At 37.5% G+C, this 17,840-nt stretch overlaps 2 protein-coding genes and 2 non-coding genes across 4 annotated transcripts in view; 1 reads left to right on the top strand and 3 right to left on the bottom strand.

Moving 5' to 3' along the window:
* Positions 1–180: 180 nt before the first annotated feature.
* On the bottom strand, positions 181–15,903 carry GNL3 (G protein nucleolar 3). The gene is given in 16 exon segments (XM_032209189.1): positions 181–504; positions 592–673; positions 1,055–1,239; positions 2,572–2,708; positions 4,379–4,521; positions 5,022–5,190; positions 6,436–6,523; positions 7,112–7,253; positions 8,184–8,287; positions 10,162–10,297; positions 11,336–11,419; positions 12,628–12,723; positions 13,080–13,217; positions 14,132–14,170; positions 14,172–14,191; positions 15,598–15,903. Coding segments are annotated over 16 exon segments (1,641 nt in total). The 5' UTR covers positions 15,611–15,903; the 3' UTR covers positions 181–439.
* Positions 4,687–4,761, bottom strand: LOC116505133. The gene has a single exon (XR_004254915.1). It is a non-coding gene; the product is annotated as a small nucleolar RNA SNORD19 (small nucleolar RNA).
* On the bottom strand, positions 9,869–9,944 carry LOC116505132. The gene has a single exon (XR_004254914.1). It is a non-coding gene; the product is annotated as a small nucleolar RNA SNORD19 (small nucleolar RNA).
* PBRM1 (polybromo 1) overlaps positions 15,831–17,840 on the top strand; it is a 60,355-nt gene continuing 58,345 nt past the window's right edge. Inside the window, 1 exon segment of the mRNA XM_032209185.1 lies at positions 15,831–15,913. The gene's annotated coding sequence lies outside the window, so the exon portion shown is untranslated.

Genomic DNA, 17,840 nt, shown 5'->3' with positions numbered 1-17,840 from the left:
GCAATGTTTACCTGTTTCTTTACTTTTTATAGGCTGCAACTTTCATCTTAGTGCTAAGTTTACTATTATAGGGAGAAGGGGAAAAAAATCCCAAGAAAAATAATTTCCATTCCACCATAGTATTTTCTGCAATTCAGTTCAATTTTTTCCAGTTTGGAAAGTAGAAAGTCCTTTGTTATCCTTAATCATCACAAGTCCCTACACAGCTTGTAGTCTGAATTGTTGCTTCATTCTGCTTTTGTAAAACACTGGTTTTACTTCTGCTTGTAGTTCATGTGATCAACGCATTTTCAGAACAAAATTTACTACATCAAAAAGTATCTTTCCTTATCAGCTATTTTCAAAATATTTACAAGAGTCTGGTGTTCAGTAACTACAAAAACAGATTAAGAATGCATTCCAAAATGTGAAAAATACTTTAAATTTTGTAATATTTTCTTCACATGTAATCTGTATTGAAGTCATAGGCATCATCCAGGTCACTGGTTTTGAGTTGTTTTTCATCTAAAGGGGGAAAAAAAGTTCAGAATATTTTGAGAGGGTTTCTATTTAAATATTTACTCCTGTGAAATTTGTAGGTTTAATAAATACCTGTAGGTAACATGTCCAAATTTTCATTCTTTGCTTTCAATTCTTCAGAGGGAGTTTGACTACTCTTTAATTGGTCACTTTCCTAAAACAAGATTAATAATTGCTGTATCAACATTACTGATATAGGAAAACCAAATGCAGTGCTTATACCTTCCTTATATACTCTAGGTTAGTAGTTCTCAATTTTAAAGATAGGAATTAAAATATATTCTGTATTAACAGGGTTTCAAATACCTAAACCTCCATCCTTCAAAATCTGAGGGATGTATTCACAAACTGTATTTTGAAATTGCTTAATATTACAAATGAACTTGAACAGGCTTGCCTATGTAGCATGCCTTCTTTCTCCTTCCTTGCACACAGTACAAAATGTATTCCTCCTGGTTCAGTCACAGGAGAAACAATTCGTCCAATGAAAGATCTCACTGGAGAGCATCCTTAAACATCTTAAAATTCAAGTTACCTCTTCCACTTCATCAAGATCACTTTCATCTTCTTCCATTTCTTCTTCAGTTAATTCTTCATCATTTTCTTCTGCATTCTCTGATTCCAGGCCTTCCTCTGGCTGTTCATTATCTTCCATGATGCCATCCGTGAAGCCAGGAGATTGGAAGACAATGGTGCTTGCCTGGTTAGGGTACTTGTTAGCTAAAAAAGAAATACTCCCTTAAGAGACTGAACAAGCAGAACTTTCTAGGGCATTTTGCCAAAAGATAAACTGCCATAGAAATGAATTCTGTTGGAACACTTTTAAGATTATGAGTTTGTTAGCAAGACTGCTAATTAGCAAGACTATTTGCTATTTTTTTAACTAATGTGGAAAATAAATAAATGGAGGAACATTAGCATGTAATCATTGGTTTATGGCCTATCGCTTAGCAACTGTTCAAAGTTATAAACTTCCCCAAAGCTACTTATGACTATGTTTTTCTTGCTATGAATACTCCTAATACTTATTTATCACATCTCTAAAGCCACCCAACTCCCACCCAAAATTCCGGAATTTCTTAAAATGTCAGATTTTAATTGTAGTATTATAAACAGACCTTAAATCAAACATAAAGCCAAGTATGTACTTCTAGACGAATAGTTAATATGAAGAGAAACCAGAAAAGACAATTAGAAACACCCTTCCACAAGGAAAAGTTATACCTTCCTCCCCCCCCAAGTACCACAAATAAAAATTACTTATAACTCCTGATGAACTGCAATGTTCATAAGACGATTAGCTCTATAAATTTGCATTTTTAAATAAAGCTCAACCAGTCAGGATAAGCCAGGGGCCAGCAAACTGCGGCTCTGGAGCTGCATGTGGCTTTTTCCTCCCTCTGCCGTGGCTCCATCACCGGTCGGCACCACAATTTTGAGAGAAGCACAGTGCGCAAGGGGAGGGTTTTCCAGTTGTCTCCACAATTGATAGGGCTTTCGGTTATGATAGGTAGACGAAAAAGTACGCCGCGCTAGGAGGAGACTATGGTGTGGGAACTGCACTTCGGTCAGCTCCAGAATTGAACAGGGGGCTTCCGTTTAGGACCTTTGTGACTCCTGGTGTTTTCTGTGGGAAACGGGTCCAAATGACTCTGAGTGTTTAAGTTTGCTGACCCCTGGGATAAGCTATTTCAAGCAAAAGAGCACTGAATTAAACTTAAATAAGTTTAATTATTTCTAGCATATATAAATAATTTTATGTAGGAGAAAGCAGTAGATGGAGAAAAGAGTTAACATTCCTATATAAACTAATTGTAATTTGGGGATTAAGTTGCAGGATATGCTGGTATCTTTGTAGGGATTAAACTTTGTTTTTCCTGAAATGTGAAACATATCCAACATATCTAATATTTTTTTCATGGAAGTCAAACATAGCCTCTGGGAAAAGGCTGTTCTGTAATATGTAAACCATTCAGTAATTTATACTAGGTCATTATGGATTTTGCTCTTATATGTATATAAAATGAGAGGGTTAGGTTAGACTAATCTCACCGTTTACAGTATTTTTGTTATCTTCTTCCAGTTCCTCAAAATTAAAATCCTCCTGTATTGTTGCTATTCCTTCCTTGGAAAGATGTGGGGACAGAACCCATGGTTCAGGAGGGCGGGAATAGTAACTAACTTTGGCACTGAAAAAAAAGGACATTTAGGAGAGATTTTCACCCTTGAACAGAAATATAGAAATCCCTTAGATGAAACAGCTGAACGAACTCTTAAATTTCTTTCTGCATATACATACATATAAGGTAATCCTTGTTTACCGACTCACAATGACCCTTTGCAATTATGACAGTGATGAAACACTAACTAAGCGACCAACGTATGTACTTGTGACCATTACAGCCATATGGTTCAGCAATATAGCCATTAGGACTTCATCTTGTCAGATGCGGGGCAAAGAGGTTGACTAAACAATCTTTTCCTCAGTTGATTTTTTTCCTGCAGCACAGCACTTTCCTAAAGAGTGCTAGCTGGAAGTTAACAAATGACCTTAATTAGCTGATTTGAATCCTCTGCTGGCAGTTGCTGACTGATATTGACAAAATCCTAATCAATTTCACAACAAAAACTTTTGTTTGCCACCCTGAGCTGCACTAGTATTTTTTTCCATGTGTATTTCCACTGAGCTGCAGTAGGCATGGCTTTCCACTGTGTGTACCTTTTACTTTTTTATAAATCCAATGCACTCCAATGAATGTAAATACATACCATATTTTTCGGAGTATAAGACGCTCCAAAGTATAAGACACACCTAGCTTTTGGGGAGGAAAACAAGAAAAAAAAATCTGCCTCTGCCTCCCAGCAATTTGCCTCCTTGCAGCAAACAGCCCGTTTCAGTTTCAGCACAGCCTGATTAGCACAAGCAGCCGATTGTCTTTTGGGCGCTCCGGTTGTCTTTTTGGCATGCAGAGGCCAAAAATGGGATGCAGAGGCTGAAAATGGGGTGCGTGGAGGCGGAAACAGCAATCCCTGCAGGCTGAAACAGCTGATGGTTGGGAGGCCGATTCAACCGATAACCAGCTGCTTGTGTTAATCAGGCTGTGCTGAAGCTAAAACAAGCAGGTTGTTTGCTGCAAGGAGGCACATTGCTGGAAGGCAGAGGCCAGTGTGATGGCCGGCAGGTATACATTCAGTGTATAAGACACAGCCAAATTTTTACCCTCTTTTAAGCGGGGGAGTGTGTCCTATACTCCAAAAAAGTACGGTATATTAATTTCCTTTTGCTTAATTATCTCAACAGAGATAAACATTCCAAAGGGCAGAAGAGTGGGGAAAAATACTTTAAGATGTGCTCCTTTAACCAACGTACTCATGAGTAGAGTTCTGGAATCCTACCATTTGGGTTCACCTGATGTTTGGGGTAGTACCCTCCTGATGCTGTACATTCAGGAACAATTTTCTAATAAAGTTCTCTTCAAGTTTTATTACTATCTTGGTGTCTCCCTTAACATTCTCATTCTTTGATATTCACCATGCAATACTATTTTTATGTCATAGCATGGAAAACGTACTTAAAACTGTAAATAGTCTTGTTTATTTAAGATTCAATAATATACATTTTGCATGGGAAAATCCCCGACTCAATCCCTAGTAAATATTCTTCTTCCCTACCTCTGAAATTTTACACTTATAGCAAGCTGTATGGTAGAAGAAGGAACAACAATCTTACAATTCAAACAGATGCATGATAAATTTACTGTTTGGTCTTCCAAGCACAGGTCTTATATAAATTTAAAAAAAATCTCAGTACTATAGCAAAAAGCTTGTCTTATTGTAAATTAAATGACCCCATATTTACCCTGTCCAGTCACAGAGCAGTAATTTAGCAGCACCTTCTGTATCAGGAAAACCACCTTTTTTCAACATTCCTCTCTTTTGAGCGAGCAAAGTTAAAAATTCCAGAGAATTCCTGTAGTCTGGGATATTATAGTGTAACATGATCTATAATAAAAGAAAACCAACACAAAATATTATATTCTCAGAATTTTTTTCTTGTATGAAGAAATTCCTAGATGATTTCCAACCGGACATAGCCAGTTGCCTTCTTCTCCTCCAATTCATTTATATGTCACTATTTTTCTAAAGTGGGGAAAAAGCACCATTTAAGGGTACAGCAAGATCAGAGTTGGATCTGATGTCATCATCGTTAACAGTATGACATAGCAAGTATCCTCATTTCTCACTTGCCTTAAATGATGGCACACTGAGCACAATTATATTCTCTGTTGTATAAATAGAATATAAATATCCCCTTCTATTGTAGATATAATCAACACAATAACAAAATAGTATTTTCAGCAGTAAAATTTCATTTCACTGATAATGCCAAATTAATGAATAGTGTCATCTAGCTACACTGCTCTAAATTATAGAAAATAAGGTTTAATCAAAAGTTCGTAAAACAGCTGCAATCAAATGGTGAAACTGTACAGTATTTTTACCTGCTGTTTCCTACAGTGCTTCAGAACAGCATCTACTGAATCAACTAGGTTTTCAGCATATGTGATGCTTCTCAGTGCTAGAGCTAGAGCAGAGCATGAAGGTGCTGCAAGTATACACGGACTATCCAACATCTTGATACGTTTGTCAATGTGTACTGCTTGTACGGACCTTAACAGAACAGAGACATAATGATTGGGATGAATCAGGAGCACCCAAAACCAGAATTATGAGGAAACAGATGGCAGAATAATGGAATGTAGTCATCCACAGGAGGATTGGAGAAAAACTTTGAAAGAAGCTACTGAAGGAAATAGCTATCTAGGCTAACTTTAAATCAGGATTTTTTTAAAATGAAACTTTTTCTTATTTCATTTTATTTCATTTATTAAATTTCTATGCTGCCCAATCCCGGAGGACTCCGGGCGGCTTACAGAAATGAAAAAAGATTAAAAAGCAGTATTAAAAACAATTGGACACAACAAGGTTAAAAAGGGAAACACAACAAACACCCAATCAGGAGGGGACTGGACCTCAATCAAGGAGTCAACAGCCCCAAGTCTGCCAGAAAAGCCAGGTTTTAATGGCTTTGCGAAAGGCCATGAGAGTGGATAGGGCCCGGATCTCAGGGGGCAGCTCATTCCACAGGGCCGGAGTGGCAACAGAGAAGGCCCTACTCCTAGGCGTCGCCAGTCGGCATTGTCCCGCTGACGGCACCCGGAGAAGGCCCATCCTGTGCGATCTTATTGGTCTGAGGGAGATATGTGGCAGAAGATGGTCTCGCAGATACCCGGGTCCTAGGCCATGTAGGGCTTTAAAGGTGACGACCAGCACCTTGAATCGTGCTCGAAGACCAATGGGCAGCCAGTGCAGCTCGCGGAGGATAGGTGTGATATGGGTGTACCTTGGAACACCCAGAATCGCTCGTGTGGCTGCATTCTGGACTAATTGCAGTCTCCGAACACTTTTCAGGGGCAGCCCCAAGTAGAGCGCATTACAGTAATCCAGTCTTGAGATGACGAGGGCATGAGTGACTGTCTGAAGTGCCTCCCGGTCCAAATAGGGCCGCAATTGGTGCACCAGGCGAACCTGGGCAAAGGCCCCCCTGGTCACAGCTGACATGAATTATCATGAATTGATCTAAGTAATTCAATGTATAACTGCTGCATATTCTCTATAAGTTACAGATAAGTTAAGAAAAACAAATTTTCCCCACACTTTTCCTCTTAACAAAGATGCAGAAAGAAATTTTCTCTGTAAAAAGTGGGTGGTGGCAGACATTGGGTACACTCCCAACGATTATAGGAAAGATTGTGGGAGAAGGACTGAGGGATGATTGCTTGAGGCACCCCAAAGACCAACCCATGCATAGCTATGCGTGTGCTGTTCTAACACTGCTTATTAAAGCAAACTAACTTTGTTAGGCCTCTCTCTGGTCCCACGTTGCAAGTGCGTATTTCTTTCAGACTATTGATTATGCTGCTTTTCCCCACGTTTGGAAAACCTAAAGCCCATCATAAAACAAAACAAAACAAAAACCTTTGTAAGACATAACATGAATTAGTTTGAAGATCAGAGTAAGATTCAATTTTTAGTCCCACACTACCTAGGAACGTAAATAGAGCATCTTCAAATTACAAATATTTATTCAGAAAAGGTTGGGTTCCTATTTCAACTTCCTCTTCTTCTCATTTGGCTATTACATTTAGGCTTGAAATATAACAGGGTCTGAGTGGGAGAATAAAATGCAAGTACATTTTCCGTCTTCTGATTTTGGACAATGTTGCATTCTTTGAAAATATTGGTTAGACTAACTTCGGCCAATTGGGTTTTCACTTTTTAAAGTGCCTATAGAGCAAGATCAGAGTTGGATCTGAAGTCTTCACCATGAGACTAAGATAAAAACATATATCCTCATTTCTCACTCCAGTATTATAAATAAGCAGGCATCCTCATCATAAAAATGTATAATGTGACCAATTACAATATTTTATGTATATTTTCAAGTATGAATCTCCATAGTAGTCCTTACTATATACAAGTGTGTACTATACATAATTCACAGAACTCCATAAGGGCAAGGCAAACTTACCTACTACCCCAACCTGTATAACTTCATCTTTAGTTATACAATATTCTTGAAGAAGTTTCAGGAGACATTGACTTCCAAAGCATTTGTTTGCTCTTGATAATTCTAGGTATGCAGCATTCTTCTTTGTTTTTCTTTTTTCTTGCTGTAAATTTAAAATAAGATCAGCAGAATATCTATTTCACAGAGAAATATATTTCTACCAGAATAGACTACAAGATACAGCCATATGGCAGAGCCTGATAAGTTAAAAGCAGCATTTTACTAAAAGAATATAAGCCAAAGAATCAATTATAATAAATCCATGAAATCTATAAAAAAGAGAAATTAATTTATGGATTTTTATCTAAATGAAAAGCAGAACATTCCATCTGTAGTACTACTTGGCACAATTCCTTCAATTGTAGAAAATAGCAAAAGTTAGGAATCTTTATATAATATTGCTGAAATTTTGGACATTAACTTTATTCAGTTATCATATATAAAATGGAAAGGCACAAAACCCCAGATAATTAATTTTAAAATAAGTACAGTCATAAAAACCCCAGAACTATTTTATATGATACCCAATCTCTCTTGTCCGTAACTTTGTTTAAGCATCTATGTTTATTTTCCCCCAAGTTTTCTAATCAAAAGAATTTTAGTTATTAATAAAGAAACAACACAATTGAGGAAGCAAGTACAACTATTATCTTCTGCCTGGTAATATTAGCCCTTACTTATTTCAAATGAAAAGAAACTTTTTTCTATCTAACAATAATGGTAGTATCATACAGTAGTATAATCAATTTCCACTCTTTTGCATGGAAATACTTTGATTTAGTTTCCTGTATGAAAAGTGGGTTGGATTCAGTAGTTTAAATGGCTTGTTTAATATATGATATTGGCAATACAATCTATGCACACTTACCTCTACAGAATGTATGATCACTGTATCTTCAGGAATACTAATTTAATCATTTATTAAACAGGAGGAAAAGATTTAGTATTATCTTTGGTCTTATTAATAGTTTGTATATAATATTAAAAAAAGCAGATTGGCTGGTATTACAGAAGACAGGAAAATATGTCTTACCACAGTTCTGTCTTTTATCTGCATTGCAGATTTAAAAGCAATAGTTGGAAGATCTTTATTTAAATAATTTAACCAATTCTCTAAGTTTTCTTTTGGTATCAGATCTAGGAGAAAAAACATGCAGAAGCTTGCTGTAAAAATATGCTTTTGGGTGACAATCCATGCTTTTCAAACTTTGAGTAAGAGAACTGTGTTAGTGTATGGAGAAAAAAAAATCAGAAGGAACTTGGCAGACCATTTCCCAACAAATATTATTAAGGTGTCGGATAAAGTAAGTTGCAGCTCACAAAACCCCTTACTGTTTAATAAAATATGTTAGCCAGAAAAGATACTACCAAACTCCTCATGCACTTTCAGGTTTACATCTAGAAAGCCAGTGTGTTATGATTGTTATGGCATCAACATTTGTGAGCTACTCACTAAATACTCAAAACTATTTGAAGTGACTTTATTTCTCTAAAGTCTTGGAGGATTATTAGATGTATATTATATAAAGAACACTTTTGCCTACTTGCAGTAAGAAATTATTACTGCAAGTAATTAATTAATTGCAGTAAATATTCCATGTCCTATTCTGATGCAATTTTAAAATAGAAATGAATGTCTAAGAGTTGTGGATCCCATTATTTCTGTTGCTTTCACATTGAAAGTGCCATTACCCATAATCCCTACTGTGGCTGGTGCAATGATAAGATTCTATTTCATTGGATTCAAATTTAGCCATGTTTCTCAAAAGTATTACGAGACACATTATTTACTTCATGAAGCTGCCAGCATGAACCTATTAAAATGGTTAACTATAGCCATAGATCTTGAAAAGTACAGAAACCAGTAAAGGCTATTAAATAATTAAATTTATTGGACAATCAATAAATATGAAAGATATGAAAATAGACAAAAATAACACCCAGCAGCCAAAATAGTTGCTATTTCACATGACTGCTTGATTAACATAGAAAATATTCTTTGTTATGCACAACATTGCAAATTTAGTAGTTAAGAAAAGGTACAATGCTCCAGAGGATATTCACAGCTATATATAGGTAATTCCAGAGGCAATTCTAAACTCTTCAGTGAACCACATGTATTCTGAGCTTGAGATATACATCCAGGCAGATCAATACAATTTTGAGGTTTAAATTCAGAACAGAATGAAGCATAATTTAATCAATACTTCAATAAAAGCCTTTCCATAGTCAGCTTTATTTCAGTTTCTTTCAACACACGGCCACATTAAATGGGAGTAATGCCCTGTGTGCCCGCCAGCAGCTTAGAAGGCAAAATGCTTGTGAAGATTTTCACAAGATCTAAACATTGCATGTCTTCAACCTAGGTGTTTCTCAGTGGAGGGTTCTGGATCCCGCTGCAACCGGTACGGTGCAACGGGGCCGGGCACCTACATGAATGCATGCAGCGCACGTGCATGCGTACATACTGCCCGTGATGCCCCAACTGCTTGGCGGAGTGTTGCGCAAGCGCCGTACGCTCTGTGCGCGGAAACCCCAAAAATTTCAAATACCTGTAAGGAGCGTGGGTGGGCCCTCCGGAGCACCATACCAGAGCAGTACCTGATGCTGCTGGCAGGCACCAGTACACCTGTACCGGGGCATACCGGTCGTAACCCACCACTGGTGTTTCCAAACATATGGGATGAGAATGACTAGAATCGGTTATGCCTCCTTAGCAGGAAGAGTGAGCTCAGAGTTGGATCTGACAGTCTCCAGATGCAGGTCAGCATTTTTCATAATCTCCTCATAGTTCACATCCTACTCAAGGATTGTTTTAAAGGATAATATAATCAACAGCATAATCAAACTCTAAACCTTAAATACAAGCCAGCCTCTATTAGCATTTTATAAAAATGGGCAAGTCTCCTAATCTCCATTTCTAAATTTCACAATCTTCAAATCATTGGACTTAACTGGCCTATGATTAGAGCTGAAAAATGTATGTAAAAAAAATCACTCATTTTACTTACCAATTTTATTTAAAACCAAAAGTATTTTTTTTCTTCCCTCAGACTGAGCAATAAGTTGTTCAACCTGTGGACATCTGCAGCCTAAAGGATCTCTAGCATCCAAGATTTCAAGTATGACATCTGAAGCCTCAATAACCTAAAGAGTAATAAAGAACAATATGGCATTTGAGACCATAAGACTAATTTGGATTTGAAAGCTTCTGGGTCATGACATTCCCAGTACTATTTTGGTATCAAGCTAATTTAAGAGTTATTCAAATGGACTTAAAAAAGGCTTCTCCAAAAAATGTAATATAACATTCTCTGAGGATTTAGTTTTCAGAACCATATCAAACTCACAGTGTTCTTAGTAGAAACCATGGTAAAAAATGGTTGGGAACATTAAATATACAGCTAAAGGTAATTGCAAATAGCTTTATTAAAAAAGTAGGATATAAATAAAAATAAAATATGTACATGTTCAAAACTTAATAAAACAGAAAGATAATAGCTTGGAATATATCTAGAATACTTTTATCATTGTAATTCTTTTGTCTTTGAATATACTGAAAAGCAGTATGTTAGGGGGAAAAACGGTATTCTGCTCAGGTTGGGGAATTCCCCTTGTGCTCTCCTTCCCTGAACCTTCCACCTGCTCTAGGATAGAAGAAAGATACAAAAATGAAGCAGAGAGGACGATATTTTGCCAATCACCGGCAAGAGATCATACTATAGTTATTGCATCCAGTATCCAAAAATGACTGCAATTTGGGACTTCGAATTTCACCAGACCTTCCATCCTTATGAGGTGGGTAAAACGAGGACCCAGATTGTTGGGGGTAATATGCTGGCTCTGTAAACCGCTTAGAGAGGGTAAAGCACTGTGAAGCGGTATATAAGTCTAAGTCCTATTGCTATTTCAAATTACTATTGTCAGGGAAGAAATATAATTTATGATTTCACAAATTTATAAAGCAACTAAAACTTCTAGTTATTATAAGAAAAGAAACATTTCCATAGACCTAAAGTTAAGACGTAGGATACTGAAGATCTTCATTAATGCCTTTTCTCAAAGAGCAGAACTGATTTATGTGAAGAACAAAGCAATTCTTAAAACTACCACGAGTTGTCAAACGAATAGCTCTCTTAAAAATAAATAAATATAGCATTTCTTTTATCTGAAAAATTTTCTCACCTTTTTAAACTCCTCACAAAATGATTTCTTTGAATTTTTTTGGACCTGGTGGTTAGATTGCGTTTTTTGCTTTGTAGTTGATTTCTATAAATAAATGAAAAAAATCAGAAGAAAATTTAGAAATTAGGAAACCAATTATCACTTATAATAGCAGGGAGCAATGATAAAAGTTTGTTCTTTAATTTACAGCATTTATATAGCCTCCTAATCTAGACACTTGGCAGTGTGCTAAACAGAATATATAACCAGTCCAACTAAAATACTTTTAAGTTCATTGAAGAAACAGCCTAAAATGTAAAACTAAGTGGTTGCCCACAATTCCTCATTAGGAGCCAAAAGTCTGCTGAAATAGAATGGTTTTCTGAAATAGCAGTGTGTTTGACTACATAGGAGGCAATTAGAGTTGACCTGCCTTTTGGCCTATTCCTTTCCCCGTTACTTTCCATAGGGGTAGAACCTTAAGTAGATCCCACCTAGATATTCAAAGAACATCACAGTAAGCAAATCCCTGACATAACACAATAAACATTGACTAAAGTTTTATTGCAATAATCAGTGTTTTGCATTAGGTTCCAAAATGTATTGGCAATCAGAGCAGCAAGTGCAGAAGAGGGGCCACTTTGCAATTATGGGTCTTCAGTATAAGTTGTCTAGTTACTATATTCTGCACTAGTTATAGCACATTGTCTATAAAGGCAGCACCACATAAGAATCCTATAATGTGGTGATCAAGGCATGAGTTAGTGTCACTAAGGATTTCTGGTCCAGAACAAGTGGTAATCTGTGCATCATCTGAAGCTGAATAAAAGCCCCTGACCAAAAATCAAGGGAATTCTCAAATGTCAGATGTGCTCCTTCAGGTGGAATAGCACCTAACTAGAACAACCATGAGACACAATATTCCCAAACAGTCAAGATGCTTACACAACCAGGTAGATTTAATCTGAGCTTGGTTTTCCTCACCCTATCCCTATAGCCTGCAGATACTGGTTCAAGACTTGAATAGAATCAGTTCACTCATAATACCATATTCCAAACTGAATAATGATCTCCCATAGCATTTTCAAATAGATGCTAAACAACATAGGAAAAAGGGGTGGGTCTTGGTTGTGTACTTCATTCAAGAGCAGCCATGGGCTGGATCGCCCACCCCATGACTAGATATAGGTACAGATACAGAGGCTCAGGGGACAATTATCTGAAAGGAATAAATGTGATTTTTTCAAGTTAATGAAATATTCCTTCTACTGACCAGCACAATCTGAATGTAGTGCTTTTCTAAAAATTCATACCTCATCACCGGTATCCTTGGTACTTGCTTGTTGTTTGCGTTTCTTTGCTAGTTCCTTCTGACGAGCAAGTTTTTGCTTCTGTTTCAATTCTTCACGCTATTAGCACAAAATATAAATATGTTCTTATACACTATGACAATTAGAACCCTCTTGACCTTGCTTTAAAACTAATTATGACCATTCTTCTAATGTTTATCTGGTTACAGAATTTCACTGTACAGAACTGCATAATTATGCACTGCATGACATGTGGCATAAAATGTTTTAATAATTTTAGCAGATATAGATGGATATACAAAACTGCATATTACTTTTTTCTGTAATCCCAGAAAACCCGGAATAATGGTTTTAAAACTCCTGATAGGTGCGCAAAGTATCACTTCTGCTTTTAATAAAAAAATGGTTGATTTCCAATTTTATATGGCTACACACCAAAGTTTAAATCATTTTACCTGTTGCTTCCTATGTTCAGCTTCCCGAAGAATCTCTTCTTTAAATGGGGCAGCATTGGGAATGCCAGGATCTTTCTTTGGCTTCTTGTGTTTATGTTTCTTGCCTTCCTTTCGAAGTTTTTTATTGTGTTCTCGTACCTATAAAAAACAGTGGCCAACTTTACTACTATGGATTTTTTTTATCTCGCTTTCCTTTTCATACAGAGACTTTAACACACTACATATTCTAAGCTTCTAAGGGAGATATTTTAATAAATATGGTAGGCAATTAATTATCGGAACACAAATGAGGCAGCATATCTTTCAAAGAAAATAGAAGAAAGGCACACAAATTTGGATTGCAGTATATCTTATCTTTGCTATTTTAGTCAGCTATGGATGCTAAACAAAATACTAATTTTTATTCTGATTTCTGGAGCTTTGAAACCTTTTACTTGTACAGTCCTTCTTTCTATTCTTTATCAAAAGTATGACACACACTATAACAGCTTATTCCTAATCATGAATTCTAAAAACTTTAGTTTATAACTGTACATTCCAAACTGTGCACCAAGGTATCCCAGCAAATTCACAGGAGCATTGCAGGATATTTTAAATTTTTGAGAGAAACAGAGATATACTCAACATTTGTTGACTACTGTGGAGGTTATGAACAAAAAATAACGGAACTTCTTTTTTAAATAAAATTCTGCAATGTTATTTAACGTTATAACAAAAATAGGTTGTAAAGAAAGCATGGCACTTTTCTACTTCTTTGTGAAGGTAACTGATACTGATGATGACAAAGAGTCATTAAACTGAAGACAGGAAGAATTCAAGAAGAATGGAAATGAAATGTTGAACGAAACATTTCTGAAGCAAGAACTATACCACTGAATAGTTAATTATAACATGAACTTTATGTTCTTTCCATACTTCTCATAAAAGCATTCAAATAACCTTTCTTCTTTGTAGCGAACAACTGTAAACAAGGACAGACAACTGGGATACACAATGGGAACAGCAAAATCCATACTTGTTTTAAATAGAAATTAATTCAAAATACATATTACCTTTTTCTGTATTTTATACCGTTTGTGGCAGGTCATGCGCCTTACTAGCTTTCTTTAACTCTGAAAGGCAAAAATGCAAAAAAGTTAAATTCTATCACCATATATTGGACAACTGAAATGTGTGCCACACTACTTTTCCACAGCTATGAATCTAGAACATAATTTAATAATAGGAAATAAAATGTCTGAACAGACCAAGATTACTTAGGTAATATTACAATTTTATCCTGCCTTTACAGGAACATACAATATGATTAGGAATGTAATCTTTTCCTGCTCCGTAGTACTTAAAATTTAAGTCTCATTGAGTATTTTGGATTAGTCCCAATTGCTAATTGTCTGTGGTCATTAAAGTAAAACAGACAAATAGTTAGCTGACATAGTATATAATATCCTTGGCTTTTCCCAATGATTTCCCTCCATTATATAGGTTTTAAGATTGAAAGCTTTCCCATTCATTGAACTTTTTTTAAAAAACAACCAGAATTCACTAGTACAAGTAGAAATTTAATTAACTCATCTCTGGTTATATTAAAAGCCATACAGAACAACAAAATCCTTAGAAAATCAAAATAAGAAGTACAATTAGGGCCCCACTTCTAGACTGCTTAGAATTTTCATTTGCTTCTTGCTACTTAATTTTGCATCAGCTTTGGGTGTGTGTGTGTGCCGGCAGGTCATGTTACTTCAAAGGTCCTATTCAAAAGGCAACTGGACTTTTTTTCCCCCTTGAAAACTTTTCTCATCCAATTCTGAAGCTGAAGAAGTTTCTTCCCATGAGGGCTGGAGATGGGAGAAGAATGTTGGTAACATGGCTTGCTTTCTACGGAGGTTTTCACTCATCCAGGCTCATGGTTTGTTTTGGTTTTTTTAAAAAATTAATTAATTAATTAATTTGTCAAACATGTAAAAGATAACAGGTATAAGTATAAATATGAACACAGTAAAAGGGTACTAATAAATGGAGACAGTAGAACAGGGACGGTAGGCATGCTGGTGCACTTATGCATGCCCCAATTTTATTTATTTTATTTATTTGTCCCAAAGGTTATACTATAATAAATATATAAATAATATAAAGGTTATATTAACAGCACCTTTGGGACAACCATGAGCTGGATGAGTGAAAACCTCGATGTTACCCACAGACTCTCCTCCAATCTCCCTCCCTCGTGTGCTCCGCTGGCTACGGAAGAGCCATCCAACACGTACGGAGGAGAACATCAGGTTGGATCAGGTGGGCCTTAGATCGCAGGAGCCTCTCCAGAAGACGACTTTACACTTCATGACTTGTGGAGGGCAAGCGGCCCTCCCGATCCCGATCGATTTTGGCCGGAACGACTCGCGAAGCAAAGGCCCAGGAGAGACGGAGCTCCTTCCCTCAGTCGCGAATTATTAACCGATCGGCCTACTTCTGTTACCGGCCCACCCCTGTTTGTGCCCCCAATAGCCGCTGCGCTACTCACTCGGTCGTTTCATGGCGGCCGGAGGCGACTCTCCTCTCCTTCTGGCCGATCCACGTGGAAGAAAGAAGAACCTCGCCGAAAGGCTGCCGTAAAGCGCCGCGGCCTGGTTGTCGCTCCGTCGGCCTCGCTCGGCGGCCGAGAAGCTCAGCTTTTGCGACAGCGGCGGGATCGCTTGGGAGCGAGCGAGCGAGCGAAGTGAGCGGCAACAGTGGCGGCAACGCCGACGGCGCGGGGGGCAGTGGCGGCGACGGGGACTGAGCGCGGCCGCGGCTGCAGGAGGCGGAGGATCAGCAGCAGCAGCAGCGGGGCTGGCTGGGTAAGTTCAGGGTGAGGGGCCGGGCTTGGCTAGGCTCCGGAAAAACAAGCGGCGCTCGCGGGAAAGGAAGGCTGGAGGCCGCGGCGCGTCCCCTTTGTGTGGCTCCGGAGCTGCTGGGCGAGATTCTTTTGGCCGAAGCCCCCGGTCTCTGCGGCTCTCCTGCCTAGGACTCGGGGCTGTTCGCCTGCCTCCCTTCTGGTTCCTCTTTGGCTCTGCCGCCCGCTTCTCACCGGCCTTCCCGTCTCTTCCCGAGGGGAAAGAGACCGGCCCTCCCCACCAGCCCCTGGGCTGCCTCTGACCTACTAACCCTCTTTTCTCTGAGTTCCCACCCGTCCCCCCTGCGAGCCTTTCCCCCTGTTTCGGGTGGATGTGGTGGGTTCTTCCCAGGAATTTGTGGGTGGTTTTATCTGTTTTCCGGGTTTTCTTTTTTCCCCTTCGTCAGCTCGTTAGGGGAAACAAAAAAACAGGCACCCCAAACATTTCAAAAGCAGTTAACAAGAGAGGTAGTAAATCCTAAAGCCTCGCCTGGAGAAAATGATGGGAAGTTTTCGCCCTAGTCCAGAGCAGAGCCCCGCTGCACTTGTCAAAAGTAATCACTTCTTTGAATGAATCCTCCCTCCCATCCGCTTCTCCCCATGGAGGCATAAACAATCGTGTTGCCTATTTGTTTCTACGATAAAAACTTTCTTCTAAAATACAAATTATAGTTTCTTTAAAAGCATGGCTTTAGGTTTTTGTAATAAAAACAATATGAAATACAGGTACTGTTTCCAAAGCTGGATTCATGCAGTGTGCTGGGGATATGGTAATCTGTTGATTTAACACGGTAAACCATAATAGGGTTTATATATAAATTAACACCTGTTGTGGCCACACACACATAATATACATATAGGGCTTTGCTTGTTATGTGGCCACAACAGGTGTTAATTTGAATTTAGCGTATTGTATGAATCCAGCCATAGTTACTGCACAAAGGGACAGGGATTCTGCAAATTATAACAGCTAAAAAGAATGATGTGTACCATCAAGTGAAAATTTAGCTGTCCTTTAATATTTAATATTTCCTTTATTTAAAGATGTTGAGAAGCTTAACTGGAATTTATAGTTTAGTTATTCATCTAATAACCAATATTTTGAAACGTTCAAAATTCATTTATTTCTACATTTAAGGAGTTATATATTTCTCATTTTACATAGCCAATGAAAATATGCCATTCTGTTGAGACTGTCTTAATTAATAAAGGAGGATATTTCTAGCTCAGGGTTGAAATAAGGGCTCCTTGGTGCTTTCTGAGACTTTTCATTACCAAAACTAGGTAACATCAGTGAGAACCAGGTAAAGCTCAGAGGCAACCCCTCACTGTCTTAATTGACTACCTATTAATTTTTTTTTTTAAAAACTAAGGCATTGTCAGAAGAGAATTCTATAGGTTTTATTTTCTTTTTTTAGCATATTATCCAAAGAGACAGTTTCATTTCATTCTACCCAGAAATTCTAACTTAAAAACGCATGCTTTATATATGAAAAATAATGTTTTGTTTTGTCTTGATATGAACCTTAGCAATTCATTGGTTGAGCTGATATACTTGTTATGTTGTTATAATTGTAACTATATTGACAGTTTATTTAAAATAACTGAAAGCATAGTAATTATCTAAAGTCAGGTAAACTATTATAGTACTGTTCAAGAAATATCAGCACAACTATTTAACTAATAGAAGAAGGACAGTTCAGTTAATGGACCTGTAGCAACAAAATATTATTTTTATAACAAGAGTATTGGTTGCTTTATTTATTAAATGTTCAGAAAATAATTTGATATAAGGAATTAGAATAAATGGCAGACTACACAATGTCCTTTTAGATAGTAGGCTGACTGAGTATTATTTTTAAATGCGCTATTCTGTGTCCTCTCTTTCCTAC

This window comes from Thamnophis elegans, chromosome 2, assembly GCF_009769535.1.
Source record: "Thamnophis elegans isolate rThaEle1 chromosome 2, rThaEle1.pri, whole genome shotgun sequence".
Lineage (NCBI taxonomy): Eukaryota > Metazoa > Chordata > Lepidosauria > Squamata > Colubridae > Thamnophis > Thamnophis elegans.
Note: the sequence above shows the minus strand (reverse complement) of the source record. Positions and strands in the feature narration are given on the sequence as shown.